The 21,426-nt window shown below is 36.0% G+C and overlaps 1 protein-coding gene across 1 annotated transcript; it reads left to right on the plus strand.

The window, feature by feature from the left end:
* The first annotated feature begins 8,076 nt into the window (after window positions 1-8,076).
* Window positions 8,077-16,138, plus strand: LOC103023233 (P2Y purinoceptor 14). Its single transcript, XM_022675591.2, has 3 exons — window positions 8,077-8,304; window positions 11,358-11,758; window positions 15,405-16,138. Exons 1-3 carry the CDS (start codon window positions 8,224-8,226, stop codon window positions 16,090-16,092), a joined length of 1,170 nt encoding a protein of 389 aa, XP_022531312.2. The 5' UTR covers window positions 8,077-8,223; the 3' UTR covers window positions 16,093-16,138.
* The last annotated feature ends 5,288 nt before the right edge of the window (window positions 16,139-21,426 follow it).

Consider the following 21,426-nt stretch of genomic DNA (forward strand, 5'->3'; position numbering starts at 1 on the left):
AGAAAACTTAAGAAAACGTAAAAAAAATAAAAATAAAACAAAACAAAGCTACATACAAAGCTAAAAAAATTAATAAATAAAAAAAGGCTAAATATCTATTGAACCATTGAACAATTTGTCTATGATATGTTTAAAAATAAAGAAAACTTAAAAATGTAAAAAAAATAAAAATAAAACAAACAAAAAAATAAATAAATAAAAAAAAAACATAGAATAACAGTTCCAGCTGCTCTTTTAATAACATTTAAGAACATGGCAAAAAAATAATTTATGTAATTCACGTAAAAATGAAGTTAATGTAAAAAAAAGTGACGTCCTATTTGTAACATTTCTAACATATTTATTGTGTTTTTTACTCACTTTTTTCTCTCCCACAACCCTAATCCTTTACAGCTTCAAAAACATGTATTATGCAAATTAGGCGATGACGTCATTTAGCGACTTCTGGCGACTTTTAGGACAGCCAATAGCTACTTTCCTTACTGAGGAGTTGGCAACACTGTGTTGCTCTAAGATGTTAACTGCTATCTTGTGCTCGAAGTGCATTCACTACGGGCATACACCCACACTTGTTACACAAGGACATGCAGCAGTGCACCGACCCAGCTTTGAACAATTAGTTCAGTTTACTAAAAAGTGCTGTGACGTTAAAATACCAAGCTGCCAAAATCAGAGCGAACCAGGCTCCTAAAGGAATAGCAAGTGACACACAGATTATTTTATTACAATTTATTACAATTAGTATATGCATTTTGCGTGTTTTGAGCCACACAAGGCGTACTTTTCCAGTCGTTACGATAGCAAAGATACACAAACAGGCCCTAAATCAAGCTAACTATAATGGGGCCAATATCATTGCGAAACATGATAAATTGATATCCTAAATTAGTTTCAAATCCTTCAAGGTTTTTCGCCACTTGACTTGGCTTCTCTCATTTTTTTGCAGGTAAGTAGTTTGAGTAATGCAATTTGAGTTAGCTGTTATTGACAATATTATCAAAGACTGATATTTGGATAATAATGATACAAATACGATAAAGACTATACTGATGTCAGCTCTAAACGGACAGAAATTAAGGGGAGAAAATAAGAGAGACGAAAAAGGCAAAGGGCAGTACTGCTGTGTGTGCTAGTTTCAGTGCCACTTTGCAAAACTATCTACACAGACAGAAAAAGCCAAACTAAGATAAGCTTGACACTATCTTAAAAAAACACAATCGACAAAAGATTGGCTCGTCAAGTTGCTGATCTCTGAAACAGCTTGTTTTACCAAGACTTTTCAAATCACTAAAGAACAATTAGAAGCTTAGACTATTACTGTTTAACAGGAAAGGTTTTATTAAATCAAAACAACAATTGTGATATAAAGTCATGTTATGTACTTGAGTAAAATATGTCAACGGATTTGTACTATTCAGATTCTTTTTTATTATAGTACTGTAAAATTGTCTTCTATTATAGTATTGTCTATATTATAGATTTTTGAGAAAAGGAATATACTCTTAAGTTATTAATATTTAGTGAGTGAATTCTTTTTTGTATTATTTTAATGCTGTCATGTTAATGGCAGCAAATGTGTTGCTTTGATGTTTTTGAGATTCATAATTTTCTTTTGGAAAGAAAAAAAAGCAGTCAGAAGTAGTGTATTTGGCTTTTTTTTAATAAATTCTTTAACTCAGATCAATATTCCACAGACGTATTAATCCTTTTATTTCTATGCACAGATTGAGCCTTCTCTTATCTACAACACCACATTCATCAGTGCAGAAGCAAGTGTGGTAGTGTTTGTGATACCCTAAAATACCCTCCAGGTTTAATGTGTCACCCACAGTGTTTTATATTACACAGTTCAGATACAATCAGACACAGCAGACACAACACTTCAGTGTCACTGCTGAAAAGGAGAGAAGACTACCAACCATAAATATTTAGTCAATAGCGTCCTGTGGACAGCGTCCTGTGACCACTGATGAAGGACTAGATGTTGACCAACACAAACTACGCAACAACAGATGAGTTCTGTCTCTGACTTTTCATCTACAAGATGGAGCACATAGATAGGAATGTCTAAACAATAAGTAAGACTGTGTTTAAAAACTCCAGCAGCACTGCTGTATGTGATCCACTTGTACCAGCACAACATGTACTAATACACCACTACGAAGTCAATATCACTGCAGTGCTGAGAATGACCCATCCTCCAAATAACAGCTGCTTTGTAGCGGTCAAGTGGGGGCCTGACCGTTAAAGACAAGGGTAAAAGGAGGATATTAAAGTGTCAGGGAAACAGAACTTTAGGACTATTGTCTGTACTTATAGCATTGACATTGATAATTGGGAAGCAGAATAATTATATTGCAAAGTTCATTAAAACAACTTTTAAAACACACATACATTTCACAAAGTAAATAAGTTAATTGTAAAGAAATAAAAATAAATAAATAATTAGACATATCAAGGTTAATATCATTATATAAGTAAAAAATTATTGGGGGGAAAAAAGCAATATGTATATGTATATGTACTCAAAGCTTGGAATATTGTCCTTGAACCAAAAGTTTCCACATCAATAAAATTACCCGTCTTGCCAACAGACTCACAAAAGCTACGAAATCAGAGCGATGTTTTGGAATGAGCAAGCCAGATGGCAGGACACTAAATACTGCTGTAACAGGGTTAGGATCAAACTGCATCTCCAGGACCTCAGATAATGTTGAGATGTCAGTCCAGAACATGAACAATAATTGGCATAGCCAGAGCATGTGTATTAGGGAGACAGGATCCTGGAGGCAGCGATCACATAATGGGTCCGTATCCGGGGTAAATTTAGTTAGGTCTGGCTTTAGTCCAACACACTCAATAAAATAGTTTACACTGAATCAGTAGAATATTTGTAATAAACTGAAGCCAATTTTTACTCATTATATATATATTTTTTGTTTTTGTTGTTTCTTCTGATGGAAGTTCAGCTCTAGATGTTACAATACTGCCATCTTGTGTCCCTGTTGATAACTGCTCGTGTAGTCTCATAGGCAGTTCAGTCACAGTTCAGTACAATACCACAAAGGACAAGTATATCGTTGCTGTCCAATGAAAAACACTTATCTCCAAAACAGCAACTTTACAGGAGAAAGAAAAAACCTTGTAACGTTCAATGTCAAAAGTCAATGTAAAAAGAGTTTATTTCAGGTCATTTTGAAGTATTTCTATTGGTCCCTTCATCAAGAAATTTTGGCACAGTGTAAGGGGCAGTTTCTCAGTTCAAATTATGTAGTAAACTGAAAATCGACAAAAATAGAGATAAGTGTTTTTCATAGAAGAGCAACAGTAGTTACCTAATATGATAAAACCATTATGCCTCTTCCAGGATCTTAGCTGTAGAAAAAGATGTTCACACAACTCAATTGTTGTGTTTTGAATAAAAAAATGATCAAAATAAATCACAAAAGATCATTTTCTTCAATTTTGAGTATTTTAATAAACTTTTGTACTCCCTTTTAATATACCAGTCATTAGAAATTTAAGTTTAAGCACATGATCATAAACCAGATGAACACTGTTCCTCTCCCACACCATTTACATGCATGTGTGTACAGCATGTTTGTGGTGCTTGTGGATGGAGGAGAATACAGGCTAGAAACAAGAGGTCTTTAAGAGGAGGTTAGTTTTAGAAGATTATCTTGGTCTGCAGTTTTTCCAGACTATTCAAAGACAAAGAAAAATAATATATACAGTTGGAATTTAGCTTCTTGTTTTAACTCTATGGAGTGAGCACACACTTACTAGTGTTTAGATTCTCTGCCTAAGCCCAAAACCAAGCCTAACCTGATGCCCAACCCAAATGCACACACACAATGATACAGTGAGAACACATTACAGGAGCAGTGGGCAGATATGTCACCTGCACTTTTTTAAAAGGCAGTTTTTATCATCTAAAAACAATGTTACGCTTTTTAAATGGAAACAGGCCAAGCAGTAGGACAACACTCAAAGCCTGTTTCTGTTTAGCCCATCCACAAGCTCATCGTTTGGCTTTGTTGTTTCTTGCTTACGTTTGATTGGCCCAACAGCTGCTTGTAAATAATGCCTGGACTTATTTGGCCAGGAGTCTGTGTTCATCTGCCACTGTAAGCTGTTAACAGCTCCCTCCTACTTGCAGTCACTCCAAGCTTAGGTTCCCTCCTGGATGTTGTGTGCCTCCAGTGAACGTCGCTTAACTTTGCCAAAAAATTCACACAAAGCAATCCAGACTGTTCTCATACAGAGTTCCCCAGTGGTGGAACAAACTACCTTCCACTACCAGAACAGGAGAATCTCTCACTATCTTTAAGAAACTCCTGAAGATAGAGCTCTTCAAAGAGCACTTACTCTCTCCTAACACCTCTAACAAGCTAAGAACTTCTAACCTCATTTCCTTCTTCTCCTCCTTACCTCCTCTATCCCACTATTTCCCTTTGGCCTCCTTTAGGCCCTGTTAAGAAACATTTTTGCCTTGAACCTCTACGTCCTCTATTGCTAAATTTACATCATTATTTGTTGCTTTGGATAAAAGTGTCCGCTAAATGCTAATGAAGTGTAATGTAACATAGTGGGTTCTGCATGGGTCAGGTTTTAATATCAGAGTTTTCATTTACATTAACATTTGAATCTGTGTACGTGTGTGTGTGTGTGTGTGTATGTGCGTGTGTATTTGTGTTTGGTAACTAGGCACTGACAGGTGGCAGGATGCAACTGTTAACAAAACACCAACAATAAAAACCTCGGATTACAAATGTAATTTTATACATTCGCATATTATGTTACACATAATACATTTTCCTTTCATATCTATAGCTGTACTATGTACTATACCAAATTATCCACTATTCATAAACAAAGTTTATCTTTTGCAGACTTGTGTCTGAAATTACGGTCTATGATAACTTCGTGTTTTAAAGCCTCCAGGCTGCAGTCTCATACATATTTTGAACTTGATAATTTTTTGAGGTGTAGGGTGGATATCATGGCACTGTATAAACACATCAAAATCAAAATTTTATGCATGCACTAAGCCACGGTGCTGCCTGAATTTGAATGCTTGTATTATTATGGATTTTAACTTGACACAAATAGTGTCAGGGTTGTGAGCAGGTGTCAGGGTTGTCTTGTTTTAATGAGCTTCTAGAAAAGGCCGGGAAGCAGAAAAAGCATTTCACTGCCTCATGTCTCCATTTAGCCTATATTAACCTGCTTGTCTCTGCTTGCCTTTTATATCCTTGTGTCCTACAGCCAGAGTAAACATCATATGCAAAATGATGAACAAATGGAAAACTATGCACAAAATCTAGTGTGCAGTGTGCAGCTTCCGTAAACAGTATTTACCAGTTAGCTTCCTGTAGAACAACACAGACAGCACTGATGACTATTTATCTGCCTCTTGTTCAGAATGCAGCTCAGCCATAGCAGTATTCAAATAAATCATTTACAGCCTAAGACATGATAGTTTTATATTTATCACTATTTATTATATGTTAGTTTATTTCCCTGATGTTTAATTTAATATGCTTTCATGCTTTCTCAAAACTCATTTCTAAACAGCTTAATATTGTATCTGTTCATAAGAACATTGAACATACTAATATAAAACATTCTGAAACTCTTCTTGACACCACATACATGTACTTCATTAAGTATTAAGTACAGTATGTCACTGTAAGTATTGTATTTAAACTTAAGCTTACTGCAGTCATGAACTGCCGTTTTTCAGTTAGTAGGTAGTAGGGCTCAGTGTGGCTCAGTTCTGGTAGTATCAGAGGTCAAAGAGCTATATTTAGAATATTTAGTTTAATGATATTTAGCTTGGAGGTTTCAAGTGAATGATTAAGCACTCTTTGTTAAGTTGCTCAGACTAAATCCCATTAATGTAAATGTAGAACAGTCTGACAAGGCTCCATAGTAAGATTAGCACAAACCTGTGTGAAACGTTTAAGGGAACTTGTGGTTGAAAATGGAGGCCATTGCACTGTGCCTCTTTAAGACTAGGACCGTATTTTAGTATCTATAGGCGAACCATCAACTACGCAGCTTAATTTAGGGCATGTGAGTGTGACTTTGCTATCATAACAACAGGAAAAGTATGCCTTGCGTGTTTCAAAATGTGCAAAGGTCATGTTCTAAATCTAGTTAATCAAGGGCTTGTTTTGGGTGTAATGTATAATAAACCAATCAACCAAACATATGCATATACATACATATGTTTATTTATCTCTTTCAAACATCAAAATATCAAATCAAATATGTTCCCAAAATAAACAATATTTCTCATCAACTGAACGAATAATTAAAATTAATAATTTATTAATTAAAATTAATATTTCTTATTTATGATTTGCGATTCAGGATCGCCGTGACCCCGACTGTTCTGGGAGAAGATCAGAGGATTAAAGATTGGATTATTTACACCACAGCCTACACCACGTGTCAAACACAAGGCCCGCGAGAGCTTGTAAAATCTTAGTGTCTATAATAAATAGGTCAGAAGCGTTCTTTGACCAAAAACTACATTTCCCACAATGCTTGTCGATTGTATTACCCGCGAAGTTACGGCTTACTGCCACTACACGGCAGTGTAGTCATTGATGTGGAAACCCTGCCGGAGGGAAGGTGTAACTTCGCGGGTGGAAATGAGACATATAAATGTTTATCCCATAATGTCCAGAAAAAGAGAAGTTGATGCAGACGGACGGCTGTGCTTCAAGGCGAAAGACCGGTATGCCCTTTGTGTTACGAAGAGTGTTACTGACCAAAATAATCGCTTTTTAGGAGAGATATAAGTAATTTGTAAATATTTATAAGACAATAGCTGACAAAATCTGTTTTAATGACGTTAATAAACATCACTGTGACAGCGCTAGTCGCAATTTCACCGCAGCAAAGGACGAAGACGTGAATCACTTATCTAACCAGCCTTTACTGATTTCTTCCCCCAATAACCCTTTCAATAACCTCCAATAGCCTTTAATAGTCTTCAGTAGCCTTCAACAGTCTAACCTTGCAGCCGTGGTGTGTCCACTAAACTCCGTAGTTATAAACATCATGAGGTTAGCAGCGCGCTAACTAACCTGTTTATAATGTAATCCCAGCAGTGCCTCCGTGACGGCTGCTCTAAACTGCTGCTGTTAGCTGCTTGTGCTGAAAGATGAGCTGTAGAGAGCTGTATTATCCGGTTAGTGGGGTTAAAACCTTTATTTCATACACAGAAGAACTTAAAAATGTTAAAAACGCTCCAGACTGGCTCAGCTGAGCTCTGTAGCCCGTGGCTGGGCTGCAGCTCTGATTAAGTAAAGACTGCGGGCTTGTGCTGCTGCTGCTGCAGCTCCGACTAGTGGTTGGATGAGGAACTGCTAAATATGAGGAAATGCTAAATCTGTCACATGTTCTTAACAGCTCACAATTTTTGATTTTATATTTATTAAGCCTTATTTCAGTATCAAACGTTTTGATCAAAGTTAATATAACTTGTATTTTATGTAATTTGTATTCACTTAAATAGTTTGGTTCTTGTTTGATGGAGTTTTTGGATTTCATAACATGACAAATTAAAAGGATTTATGTTAATAGAGCAACAAGCAAACATTTTTTCCATGCAACTGTAATATTTGATTGAATAAATAATATATTGAGAGTTATTTAACATTAAGGTTAACATTAACATTTGGTTACATTTTCTTACATTTATAAGTTACATCTGGCCCTCAGAGGACAGCCAATATGCCAATGTGGATCTCGGCCAAAATGAGTTTGACACCCCTGGCCTACACCCTCAGGAAGAGATAATTGGTCTCACATTTGTCCCAATTATCTTGTGTATAGTGTGGGCTAGACATAACAACGGTATAAGTGGGAGTTCTAACTCTTTTCATTTGGTTTCTACTTTGCATGGGTGTTGTTATCAGAATGTATGCTAGGAGGACACAGTGAGAATGTTCTTTGGAAATTAGAAGCACAGGAAAACACTGCCCTGTATGACTTCCTATTTATTGACCATTAAGGAACCATGTATAAAGAAAAGGTAAACAATTCTATTACTCAACAGCTTCCAGTTTTGACTTGCAAATGAAACATGAGACCTGAGAACTGCGCACCGCATGAAAATTTACCACACTACGGACTGCCCTATCAGAGCGTCGCCCTCAGACGCATTTTTCTCCACAAACCCACCACTACACCCACCTCCTTCCTTGTATGAATGCACAGAAGGAAGTAGAGGAGAGCAGTGCACTTCAAGACCTGAGCATCGCTGCGTACTCCAGTAACTGTGCAGGGGTAAGTCAAACCAGTACACTCCTGCTGCAGAGCATTAAACTCTTTTACATTATTAATACAAGGGACACTTTTATGTAGCCAATTCATTGCTGGATTGTGAGACCCCAGGGGACCACCTTGTCCTTTTTGGGACCACCTTGTCCTTTTTAGAGTGTTGCCTTTAAAGTTTAAAGTTATACAGAAGTAAGAGTCATACTAAAAGTGTCCTTTTTGATATAGTGATAACTGATAACCAGGCTGAGCAAAGATTTCAGCTGTCTAAAGCATGAGTCAATTATCTCTGATTAGATTCTGCATTTTCTATGTATTGTTTAGAGATTGTACATTTATTTCTTGTAGATAGATTTTGTTTATGTATATATATTCTTGCACTCTTTGTATTTAGAGATACAAATATTTACAGTTGATGTATAGTATATACAGCTCTGGAAAAAATAAGAGACCACTTAAAAATTTATGAGTTTCTTTGATTTTACCAAATTGAAAACCTCTGGAATATAATCAAGAGGAAGATGGATGATCACAAGCCATCAAACCAAGCCGAACTGCACCAGAAGTGGCATACAGTTATCCAAAAGAAGTGTGCAAGACTGGTGGAGGAGGACATGTTAAGAAAACTGTGAATAAAACCCAGGATTATTCCACCAAATATTGATTTTGTGGACTCTTAAAACGTATTAATATTAGAGCAAATAAATGCTCTATAGTTAAAAATCATGCTGTGCCCGTACTCTTTCATTTTTTTTTTACCACTTTTTATAATGTTTTTATTACTTTGCTGTTTTGTGCTGATACTGGGTTCTTAATTTCCTCCAGGATCAATAAAATCTAAAATACTCAAGTATTTTAGTTCTAGTAGTATGATATGCTATGATTATTACTATTATTTGCTCTTTATATTTACTTATAATGTATTTTAGGTGTGCTTACTGACAGTTGTATTTGGTAGCCCTTAGTTTTATATGTTGTTTTACTGCTTCCTAGTTTTACTTTTATCTATCATTGATATGATTGCATTTGTCTTGTTGTATACTTATTTTATTTAAAAATAGATTATTACCGCTAATCCCTTCTAGTGCTCAGCTTCTTTGTAAATAAGCCTTATGCTCATTGTTTTACGAGTGTAATTAAAGGTTGAATGGTTGGTTGATTAATTAATCAAATCCTTCTGTAATATTTTGCATTTATATACCTAATGTGAATTTGATCTAAATTGTGAAAAATATCAACTTTGTATTAGTTGGTTACCTGTAAAAGAGCTAAAATAGGTCAAAATAGGTCATTTTAACCTAAAAAATCTTGAAAAAATATGAAAAATGAAACATAAAAACCCCAACATTTGAAAAGCACCAAATCAATAAATTCATAAATGTAGCTTCCAATGTTCTTAAAAAAGACACTGTAATACTTACATATACAGTACGTAGATTATGTAAGGGCATTCAGTGAAAATCCGGTTCCTCATTTGTCATCACTGTGGAGATACATGTTTTTTTACAGGACAGTGACAATATGGCCAGTTCTGCTTCTGAATGCAAACAGGCAATTTACCAACAAAACATATAAAACAATTCTTCTTAAAGAAGCTTAAAATCTATATTATCAAGTTTCATTTCTTCCTTATACTACTATACTACTATAAAACTTTAGTTATGTTTAGACATGTATAAAGTACAAGAGACCCAGACTTGTGTAGAAGTTGAAGTGTCCTTTAATCACCACACTTAGAAGTAATAAAATATTCATAATTTTTTGCTCTTAAGTATAGTATAGTTAAGTTGCAAGTAGTGTATAGTAAAATGTGCTACTCAAGCACTGAAAGTAAAAGTACAGTACTGTATTAGTGTAGTTATTACAGAAAGCAGTAGAAAGTTCTCAGAGTGAAAAGCAGAATGGGAGCAGTGTGTTTTTACACTGATGAGCCACAGCTTCATCCAACCCGACAGTGCAGAGCATCCACCACTCTGGCTTTAGTGATAATGTGAGTTTGGAATGATTCATAACATTTTTATCATTTTAATGAGTAACGGTGCAGCACATAAAAATGTATTGGATTAAAAGTATGACACTCATCCAAAATATGTAGAAGTAAAAGTGGAAGCAGGATAAAAAATAATACTATAGTAGATACAGTAAAGTTTGTAGTAAAAGGAAAACTCACAAAGTTCTTATTTACTATTAAATATCTACAAGAAGCAGATTCCATCTGTCCAGGATGTTTTATTTTACTTCAATCCTGGATATATGGAGTGCATTATTAGTATAATAATGATGAAACATATTAATATTCAGCTCTGGAAAAAAATAAGAGACCACTTAAAAATAATTTTACAAAATTAAAAACCTCTGGAATATAATCAGGAGGAAGATGGATGATCACAAGCCATCAAACCAAGCTGAACTGCTTGAATTTTTGCACCAGGAGTGGCATAAATTTATCCAAAAGCAGTGTGTAAGACCGGTGGAGAAGAACATGTCAAGATGCATGAAAACTGTTTAGAAACCAGGTTTATTTCACCAAATATTGATTTCTGAATTTTTAAAACTCTTAAAACTTTATGAATATGAACTTGTTTTTTTGCAATATTGGAGGTCTGAAAGCTCTGCATCTTTTTGTTATTTCAACAATTTCTGATATTCTGCAAATCGATGCTCTAAATGGCAATTTAAAATGGTATTTTTATTTGGAATTTGGGAGAAATGTTGTCTGTAGTTTATAGAATAAAACAACAACGTTCACTTTACTCAAACACATACCTATAAATAGCAAAATCAGAGAAACTGATTCAGAAACTAAAATGGTCTCTTATTTTTCTTTCCAGAGCTGTATATGGTATTCTATAATATAATCAAATAAACTTTATTATTTAATAAGTTACAGTAGTGTATTCTTGAACCTTTTTGTTATTATTCAGTGTGCTGTAATTTCATCAAGAATATTATTATCACAAATATACTCTGAAATGTCATGATATTATTTTAGGGCCATATCATCCACTCCTGTTTACTCTGATTTCTGATTTTACTCTGTATTTTTTTTTTCATGCATGCAGCCCACAATGGCAGCCACCAGCCTGACCACTGCTTTCACTGCCACATCCACCTCTAACATGACAAACTCAACATCGCTCTCATGTGAGATGAATCAGGTGCCGTCCCATCCGTTATTTATATCTGCCTACTGCTTAGTCAGTCTGATCAGTCTGGCAATGAACACCATCACGATGCGAGTGTATTTCTGCACTTCCCGACGACTCCAGTCCAGTGTCACCATCTACCTGAAGAACCTGGCTGCTGCCGACTTCTTCATCTGCCTCTGTCTGCCTCTACGCATCGCCAAATACGCCAGCAAGTCTCTAACGATGCGGAATATTTACTGCAACTTCGGGGCCACGGCTTTCTATCTCAACATGTACGCCAGCATTCTCTTCATGGACTATATTGCTGTGAACAGGTATGGAAAAAGGAAATGATTTGTGAAAATGTTTGCCCTAAATCATGGTTTGTGGCTTGTCAAATATAGGTCAAGCTGAAGTCACATGTCTGAGAAAATTGCTGTGTGATTTTTATTCATCACATTACCCTTATTATTTTTGTAATAATTAATTAAATTCCTGAATGTATGTATTCTTCATTATTATAGACTATTTGGTATGGGCTATCTACTATACAACTGTAACTGTTGGTCACGTGGTCAGTGTAGATGTACCTGACAGTAAATTTCCTGTTAAAAAGCAAAAAAATACACTGATATGCAAAAGGTCATGTGACAGGAAGAATGCTTCGCTGACCTACAGGATATGAGTGGAGAATAAGAGTCAGAACAGGAGCTTGTCTGTATGAACATTAACACCCACTGTGCCGCCCACTGTGTGTGGTAATGCCTTCTATATAAGAACGATGAGGAATGAATGATAAATGTCACACACAAAAATCCCATCCATCTAAAACCATCTGCTATTCGGCCTCAAGCTCAAACTCCTATAATAACTCTGTATAATTACAGTGGCTAATGTGCAACCCCCCTCACAAGAAAGCACCTCACAAATTACAGGTGTGGGTGTTATTAAGCCATCCCCTCAGCATTGTAGATGATTATCTACTCTATAATGTCTATAAAGTCATATATTAAGACGTGTATATATTTTTAGACGTGGATTGAGTGGAGAAGTGCTGTGGAGGATGTTAGGGCACATTCATTTCTTGGAATTTTATAAAATACGATATATTAAATAAATAAATAAAAAAAAATCTGATATAACTCTAAATAAAAGTTTTCTCACTAAGATTTCTTAAAGTGTCTTAAAATGTCTTAATTGTGATTTTTTTTCAAGTAAAAATCACAGATTTTTTTGGCTTAACTTTTGACACAAGTTATAGTTCACAGAAAACAATCTAGAGTGTTCTCCTACCTAGTTCCTCAATTGTGGAGCAAACTACCTTCCACTACCAGAACTAATGCATCCCTTTCTACCTATAAGAAACTCCCAAAGACAGAGCTCTTTAAAGAGCACTCACTCTCCTAACACCTCTAACAAACTAACTACTTCTAACCTCATTTCCTTCTTCCCCTTCTTCACTCCTCTATCCCACTCTTTCCACTATTCCCTGGCCTCCTTTAGATGCTGTTAAAAATGTTTTGTTCGTTGGACTTCTATGTCCTATATTGCTAATGTATGTCATTATTTGTAAGTCGTTTTGGATAAAAGAGTCTGCCAAATACAATGTAATGTAATATAATGTGACAAGTATCAGAATACTTAATATACAGTACCACAGCTACTCCTACTATGGTCTCGTTCCGCCGAAATCTTCGAGATCTCCCAGCAGACCAGTACTCCTCGCTGGTGACTGACAATATGCCTCCATTAGGCTCATTTTCATCACTCAATGTTAATAATGCCACTGATACTCTTTGCTCCACATTAAGCTCCTGTTTGGACAACCTCTGTCCTCTTACATCTCGAGCCATTAAACCAAGCAAACCGCAGCCATGGCTCAAAAATGACACGCTCAGGGAACTACGCTCCAAACTCAGAGCTGCTGAAAGAAAATGGCAAAAAAAGCAAAACCAGACAGACCTAAAAAACTACCAACTGCTCCTGGCTTCTTTTTCAGCCAGCCTCACTGCTGCTAAAGCTGAATTCTATCACAAAAAAATCAGCTCCCTCACAGAATCCCGGAAACTATTGCTACATTCAAAACACTACTCAACCCTCCACCTCCTCCTCAGGCTACCTGCCTTACGGCTGAAGCTCTTGCCTCATTCTTTACTGGGAAAGTGGCAGCTATCAGCAGACAGTTTACTGATGCGACATGTAGCAGTCCTACATCATGCTCTGCTGCCCGGTATCCCTCTACCGAAGGCGTCGCTTTCTCCTCGTTCGCTCCTCTCACTGAGAACGAGACACTGGCTCTCCTAACGCGTAGCCGTCCTACTACGTGTCCACTTGACCCGATTCCTTCAGACCTTCTGCAAACCATTGCACCTGCAATCATTCCGGCTATTACTCACACGATCAATGCCTCTTTAACATCTGGTGTGTTCCCGACTGCTTTTAAACAAGCACAGGTCACACCACTGCTTAAAAAGCCTTCTCTCAACCCCGCCCAGGTTGATAACTACAGACCGGTCTCACTACTGCCTTTTCTTTCTAAAACATTAGAAAGAGCAGCTCTCAATCAAGTCTCTGGCTTCCTCACCCAAAATGACCTCCTGGACCAGAACCAATCTGGTTTCAAGAAAGGGCACTCTACTGAGACGGCTCTGTTGTCTGTGACAGAAGCGTTAAAAACTGCTAGAGCTGCAGGACAGTCCTCAGTGCTCATTCTGCTGATTGGGTTTCCTGTGTGTGATTTCACAAATGTAACCCATGTGTGAAGAAATCTGAATAAGGTGTGGTGTAATCTTGCTTAAATAAAGGCCTGATTCTATTGAATTAAAATAAACAAAATTACAATCATTTAGCATTTATAGATGGTCTAGCAAGTCCTGAGGATCCCCCATTGATCAGCACATTAAAATAAAAAATAGAAGAAGACTAAAGATACTGCACATATAGTTCTGCTGCTTAGTCATCATTGAAAAAATACATTAACAATACAAAAACAAATTTCTCATCTTGCCAGAGTGATAGTCATTGTTACATTATATATCACATTGATATTGTTTATTCACTAATTATTTTAATTAGATTTTTTTGTTGCAGCGCATCTGGTCATGCTTTGTATCCCCAGTTCTGCTTTTGAAGATTGTTTGGGTCTATTTTGACCTTCATACAGAAACTGAGTATTGAGTATTAGTCATTAATGTGCATAAGCTATTTAAAATGCAAATTATGTTTTGCTTGTTACTTAGGTGACATAAAAAATATTGCATCTTTAAAAAATGATAACACTTTAAGACTTTAATCACAGTTAGTGCCTTTGTTTTAATGACTCTAATGGCCATGTATCGCATATTTGTTTCTTTGTTCATTTGTTCATATCTTTGTTGGCTATCTTTAGCCTTCTTATGATCATGCAGCTGTGGCCAGTTTCTAACCACAGACCACCAGCTGCTTGAGATGATATTTCTGGTTGGTATGTTCTAGTCTGCTCAGTCTGTTCTCAGCCCAGGCTGCTTATTACATGTGTAGCACATCAAATATGATCAGCAGCGGTCAAAGTGGTTTCTTTCATTACTTAAATAGAGAGGTCAGACTGACCTTCAAAACTATCAAATTAACCAATACAAAACAATAAACCAGTAATTCTCTCTTTTTAAATTGGCGACTCTACTAGTGGAGTGGTGAATAATGCTTTAACAACAAAAGTACCACAACAAAATTTTACATATTAAATCCCCTAAATAACCCCAACCAAAGAGAAAGCACAGCCACAGAGAATGCTGGGATCCCCTTCTAAGATCTTAAGCACTCCTACACTTGGCAATTGGTAGAGATGGCACATTTAGGTAGATTGATATTTCAGTTCAACACCTTTTTTAAAAAGCTAAAGTGACTCAGATGTGCCCTACCAAACATTTGAGCATAAGATAATACATTTCCTAGGGTTTATAAACTGAATTATTAAGTCAACCACTGTGTTTCCTTCTTTAGGTATCTGAAGATTGTCCATCCGTTGGAGACGCACCCTCTGCAGACCCCCCGCGCTGCACGTAACATCTCCATCGTGACATGGGTTTGCATGTCGACAATGGCATGCATATTCCTCTTCCTTTCGACATCTTGGAGTGTTGAATCACAGCGTTTGACTGCCCTTGGCTGTGATGCTATATCTAGCCCCAAACTCTCTTTACTTCACAAGATAACTCACAGCATTTCTGCTACAATCTTCATCTTCGTTCTGGTCTCATTGGTATTCTTTTACTGCGGAACTGTGCGAAGTCTCAGACAAACCGAACAAGGCCAGGGCAGGCCGTGCAACCCTAAGCTCAGGAAGTCCAAGCGCAACATGCTGGTGCTTGTGGTTGTTTTTTGTGTGTGCTTTGTACCTTATCACTTGGTGAGACTGCCATATGTTTTCCTGAAGCCCCTGAAGAACTGCTCAACAGCTCATGCATTCTACACTGTGAAGGAACTTACAGTACTGCTATCAGTGCTCAATGCCTGCCTGGACCCACTGATATATTTCTTTTTCTGTAAGGCCTTTAGAGCACAGTTGAGCCTCCGAAAATACCAAGCCACATCTAGCTGGCAATTGACTGAAGCTCCAGGAGAAACGAGGAAAACAAGCAACGAAGATAGTAAAGGGTTTTCTACACCAAGACGTCAAAGTGTGTTTTAAATTGAGCCAGTGTCTTACTGATCCACAGGGTAAAATATGATGTATTTTTTTTAATCAGCAGTTGAGGAGCTGAATTCCAGAGAAGTCCAACAGACACAGATCGACCACTGATACTCAAGTCAAGCAAGTTACTCAAGTTTATTTATATACGCTATAAACTGGTACCTGTTCAGACCTGCTCTCTCCTAAGGTGAAGCTGGCAAAACGTCACCTTCAGTGACTGAATTACCTTCAGAGCTGCTTCAGTGCTTTCCTAAGGAAATTTTATTATTCTATATTCTATAAGCTGAGAGAATAAGACTATATCAAAGTATACAACAATATAGTCACATGCAACAGGGACAACAATATGGAGATTGATTGTGATGTGTTGCAACAGCTGATGGTATAGGAATGCCAACACCTGCATAAGTTGTAAAGTGTTATCTGGTGAATGAAGCTAAATTTTAAAATTCCTCCATCCACATTGTCACAAGTTTACCAGGAATTAATCACAGAAGGCATTACCCCTTACAGTGGACAGTGCAGTGGGTGGTAATGATTGTGACCAGTGGTGTCTGGTTTGAATTGTTCATGTAAACAGACAAGCGATTTGACCAAAATAACATCCACATTCGGTACAGGAGACCCCACATGCATATCCCACCGGTCAGTGCAGCATTCTTTAACTTTCAAAGGGACAAGGCAAAAATTATGGCACAGTAAAGTAGTTGCTGTCTGGTATGTCAGTGTACATTGTGCTCACATTCTACTACTGTTTTCATTCAAAAGCGAGGATTTGGTCGTTTAATGTATTTTGTAATGTATTTTAATTACAAGGATATAGAAAGTATAACTACATGGACAAATCTTCCTATGATGTTGAAAATTTCATGTAACACAAAGAAATGGATTATCTTGTTTCAAAAAAATACATATATTCCTAATAAATTAAGTTTTTGTTTGTTTATGAATTTTAAATATAGATCTTTACTGGGTGTTAGAACTGAACTTTATGCGAAATTTAGAAAACAAACACAAAATAATAATATTAATATATATTTGAATATAGTAATATAAAAAATAGTAACCATAATATTATTCCACATAGTACATTCAACCGCCACTAATCTGCATCCTTGCACCCACAGTGTCGTTAATGTATTTATTCATATTTGCCACAGTAATGTTCTTTGATATTTATTCTACTGATGTTGCTGTTTATAGGTATATGTTTCAGTAAAATGAACATTGTTGTTTTATTCTATAAACTACTGACAACCTTTCTCCCGAATTCCAATTAAAAATATTGTCATTTAGAGCATTTATTTGCAGAAAATGAGAAATGGCTGAAATAACAAAAAAGATGCAGAGCTTTCAGACGCAAAGAAAACAAGTTCATATTCATAAAGTTTTAAGAGTTCAGAAATCAATATTTGGTGGAATAACCCTGTTTTTATTTACAGTTTTTATGCATCTGGGCATGTTCTCCTCCACCAGTCTTACAAACTGCTTTTGGATAACTTTATGCCACTACTGGTGCACCTCTGGTTAGATGCTAACTGCATTTTTTTGGGTTTGTACCTGTACTCCACCAAATGACAATAACATTTAATCTAATCTGATTTTTTAAAAATAAAAATAAAAATGAAGAAAATAATAAAAAACAGTATCAGTCAAAAGTTTGGACACACCTTATATTCTATGTTTTTTCATTATTTCAAAATGTTCTGCATTGTAAATTAATACTAGTCATCCAAACTATAAAGAAAAAACAAATGGAATTATTAAGTAGCCAAAAACATGTGAAACAAACCAGAATATGTTTTAAATTTTAGATTAGGAACCTCTTGCTTAGATGACAGACTTGCACTTCTGGATTTTCTCAGTCAGCTTTATGAGGTCGAGTCACCTGGAATGGCTTTCAGGTAACAGCTGTGTTGTACACTGAATAGCCCTAAATAGCCCTATTTGAGTAATGTTCTAATTGATTTTATGACAAGAAATACTCAACAAAGTAAAAAAAAAATACTTTAAGAAATTAAGGTCAGTCAATCTGTACAGTCGCAAAAAACATCTCAAATGTTACGATAAACCTGGCTGTCATCAGGTCACCCCAGGAAAGGAAGAGCAAGAATTACCTCTCTTGCACAGGATAAGTTCATCAAAGTTACCAGCCTCAGAAACTGCAAGTTAACCCCAGACTCCCAAAACCCCCCAAATCTTTTAATTTCCCCAAAAATCGTCAGTGCACCTTTTAATCAAGTGCAGTAGCAGTAAAACCACTCCACTGAAGTACAGCATTATACAGGAGTTTCAGTTTAGTTCTACGGACTGGAGTAGCATTAGCATTAGCCGCTAACCACTGTAGCCTGCTCCTAACCCTTGTTTGCAATGCTGGAGCGGTTAGCTCCTAATGCTAATGAAATTCGGTAATCTAAGCTTACTTTAAATAAACAAAATCACTTTACTCACCCAAATAAACAGATTTCAAATCTGTGAAAAATCTGTGTAGATTAACATACAGAGCTCATTTTACTTTAAAAGAAAGTTTTTTATTAAAGTTTTGTTTACTTAGCTTAGCTTTACTTAACTTAGTTAGCTACCCCCCCCACCACCACCCAGCGGTGAGATTTGCTGAATTAGAAATTCCTTATAGTGTCTCTTAAAATGTGCCTTATAATCTTGTGCACCTTGTATATGAAAATAGATCCAAAAATAGATGTTTTTTGATAGAGTGCATTATAATATGGTGTGATGATTCCCTAACTGTTCCTGAATAGTCTGGATGACTTCACCATTATTTTACAACAATATAACATTAACAACAAAAAAAAAAAAACATTTAATGACAGTGAATAAGAAAGGTTTGACCAAACTGACTGGTACTGTATATAATACAATCTTAACAATAAAATGCAAGTACAAGGTTTACGTTTGGGACTGTGTTAAAGGTTGTAACTTTAACTATAATATAGTAAAGAAAATCATGCTTACCTTTAAAAAGTCAACCAAAAACACCAACACATGTGGAGTGATTTACTGGTTGCTGACTTCCTTTATGAATAAGAACCTAACTCTGCAACATATGCACCAGGTTTAAAAGTGTTCAAGTGAAACAGACCAATATCCTTTGGAGTGGAACATTTTTTGTCACAATTTTTAGGACACTTAGAGTTTCTCCAAAAAAAAAATGTTCAAGAAGTGCAAATTTTGAATTCATACTTTTTACAAATGATGTCCAAAAGCAGCTTTACAAAAATGTGGTGCCACGGTGTTCACACAGCTCAAAAAGAACCTACAGCCATGGATTTGTCACAGTTGTTGTTAAAGGGGAATTCATAGCTGTCTTCTTCAAATGGATTAATAGGGGTTCATAGAGGGCACTGATGAACACTCTTTAGAATGGCCTAATGAGAAATGGAACACCCTACAGCACTCTGTCCCTGTAGATACATATTTATAAAGACTACAGGACCCTAAGTGTGCCATTTGGAACTGGGGTGAAAAGATTATTAAAAAAAGACATAGTGACCTCTAGTGGATTTTTTGTCCTGACATACCTCTCCCATTGTGCAGTAGCACAACCAAGGTAAGTTAATTTCAGCACCTTCTTCGAAAAGATATAGAGACTCAAAATGTTCTCTAAATAAAACATTGAGTAATATATTACATTTTAAAGAATAAGTATCAAAATTACTTACACCATTTATTCTATAGGGACAATTTTAGCCCAGCAATTTAAACCTTCAGAACATCCTTATAGTTATATTTAACAAAGTTTATGTGTCAGCTATTTGTGCTTTTTATGTAAAACACTCAGTAGTTATTTACAAGTACTGTGTTAATAGGTTTGAGCTTAAAGGAAAAGGAAGTGGTTGAAGATTATAAACTGTATGTAATAGTGACCTCAGAATTATTCAACATAAATGTGTATCAAATACTGATATTTATTATGGTTTGTACACCTTACACAGCCTGTGGTTAAACTGTCCCATCAAAAAACACTGGAGCATACAAAATGTGTACAGTGCTTGACCAAATAATAACGATATTTCAATATTTGATTGGACTACCTTTAGCTTTGATTATGGCATGCATTCGCTGTGGCATCATTTCCACAAGCTTCTGCAATGTTACAACATTTATTTCTCTCCAGAGTTGCATTAATTTTTGCATTGATTATTGGGGAAATGGAGCACTATGCATAGTCTTCTCCAGCACATCCCAAAGATTGCTTAGTTAAATCCAGGTGGTGAGCCTCTTTTGGCCAGGCAGTGTATATTGTATTGTTTTCATTAAATTAGAAAAAATAATTTACACATTTCTATTTTTATTTTAAAAATATATACATCAATCTATTTAAACATGTCCAAGAATTCCCTGTATACCCTGTCATCTTGGAATAACTCCGCCCCTTTAAGAATGCAAACTTTGTCATTAAGGACGTCACAACCTAATTTATTTTCAGGGATGGAAGACACTTCCTACATGTTCAGCAATTAATAATATTAATTTAACTTAATATTTATTACATTTTGTCTGCATACTTAGTTAATGTGAAGCTTAAGCTGTTGTGGTAGAAGATTAAAGTTATTCAAATATTTAAAAAAAAGTATCTTTGAAACACAAGATCAGCTTGAACAATTCAACAAGGTCCAACAAAACCAGGGGTGGATTTTTACTGTTTGGACCTGGACTACCCACCTCTGTGTGTAACTATAGGTTTACATAGGATCTCCGGTGGATTTTGTGTATTAAAGAGACTCTAAGACCAGGAGGTCAGTGGCTGAACTGCACTTAGAAGGGCATTACACATGTTTTAAAGTAACATATGACATTGCAAAGACTGTTGTTAGTGTAAAAAATTCTTTATTTGAAAACAATATGTTTGCATGTCTTATGAATATTCATGAGCAAGACCCGACATCCTATACCCCACCCCGCTGACTCCTCCACTAAACTAAAGCAGTGGTACAGCGGATCACTTTCTTTTTCCACTAAAAATAGCTCACATGGCATTCATTCATATTAGAGACCAGAACTACACCCTTTAAAATGAATGAAAATACTATGAATTGAGTCATTTTACTGAAGGTTTTGAGGGTTTGGACAAGATGTTAAACCATGGAACACTGGAGATAATAGGAAGGTTAAAAGTGTCTTGTTTGATTTTGTTTCATTTTCAAGAAGATTTCACTCATTGTAAAATAAAAAATATTCCTATAACTGACAGCGGCTTCCGTGCAGACTATGATGACATTCAGGGTTTGAGAGGAAATAAGCCAATGACTAAGGTGTTTTCCCCCGACAGTGCTGCACAACAACTTCCTCAATTTCAGCTTTATCACAGCA

Source organism: Astyanax mexicanus, chromosome 18 (genome assembly GCF_023375975.1).
Source record: "Astyanax mexicanus isolate ESR-SI-001 chromosome 18, AstMex3_surface, whole genome shotgun sequence".
NCBI lineage: Eukaryota > Metazoa > Chordata > Actinopteri > Characiformes > Acestrorhamphidae > Astyanax > Astyanax mexicanus.

Excerpts from the sequence above, each read along its gene's own strand:
- LOC103023233 (XM_022675591.2), top strand. The coding sequence starts at position 8,224 with ATGAATGCACAGAAGGAAGTAGAGGAGAGCAGTGCACTTCAAGACCTG. Across the intron at positions 8,305-11,357 it reads ACTCCAGTAACTGTGCAGGG|CCCACAATGGCAGCCACCAG; the intron begins GTAAGTCAAACC and ends TCATGCATGCAG. Across the intron at positions 11,759-15,404 it reads GACTATATTGCTGTGAACAG|GTATCTGAAGATTGTCCATC; the intron begins GTATGGAAAAAG and ends TTCCTTCTTTAG.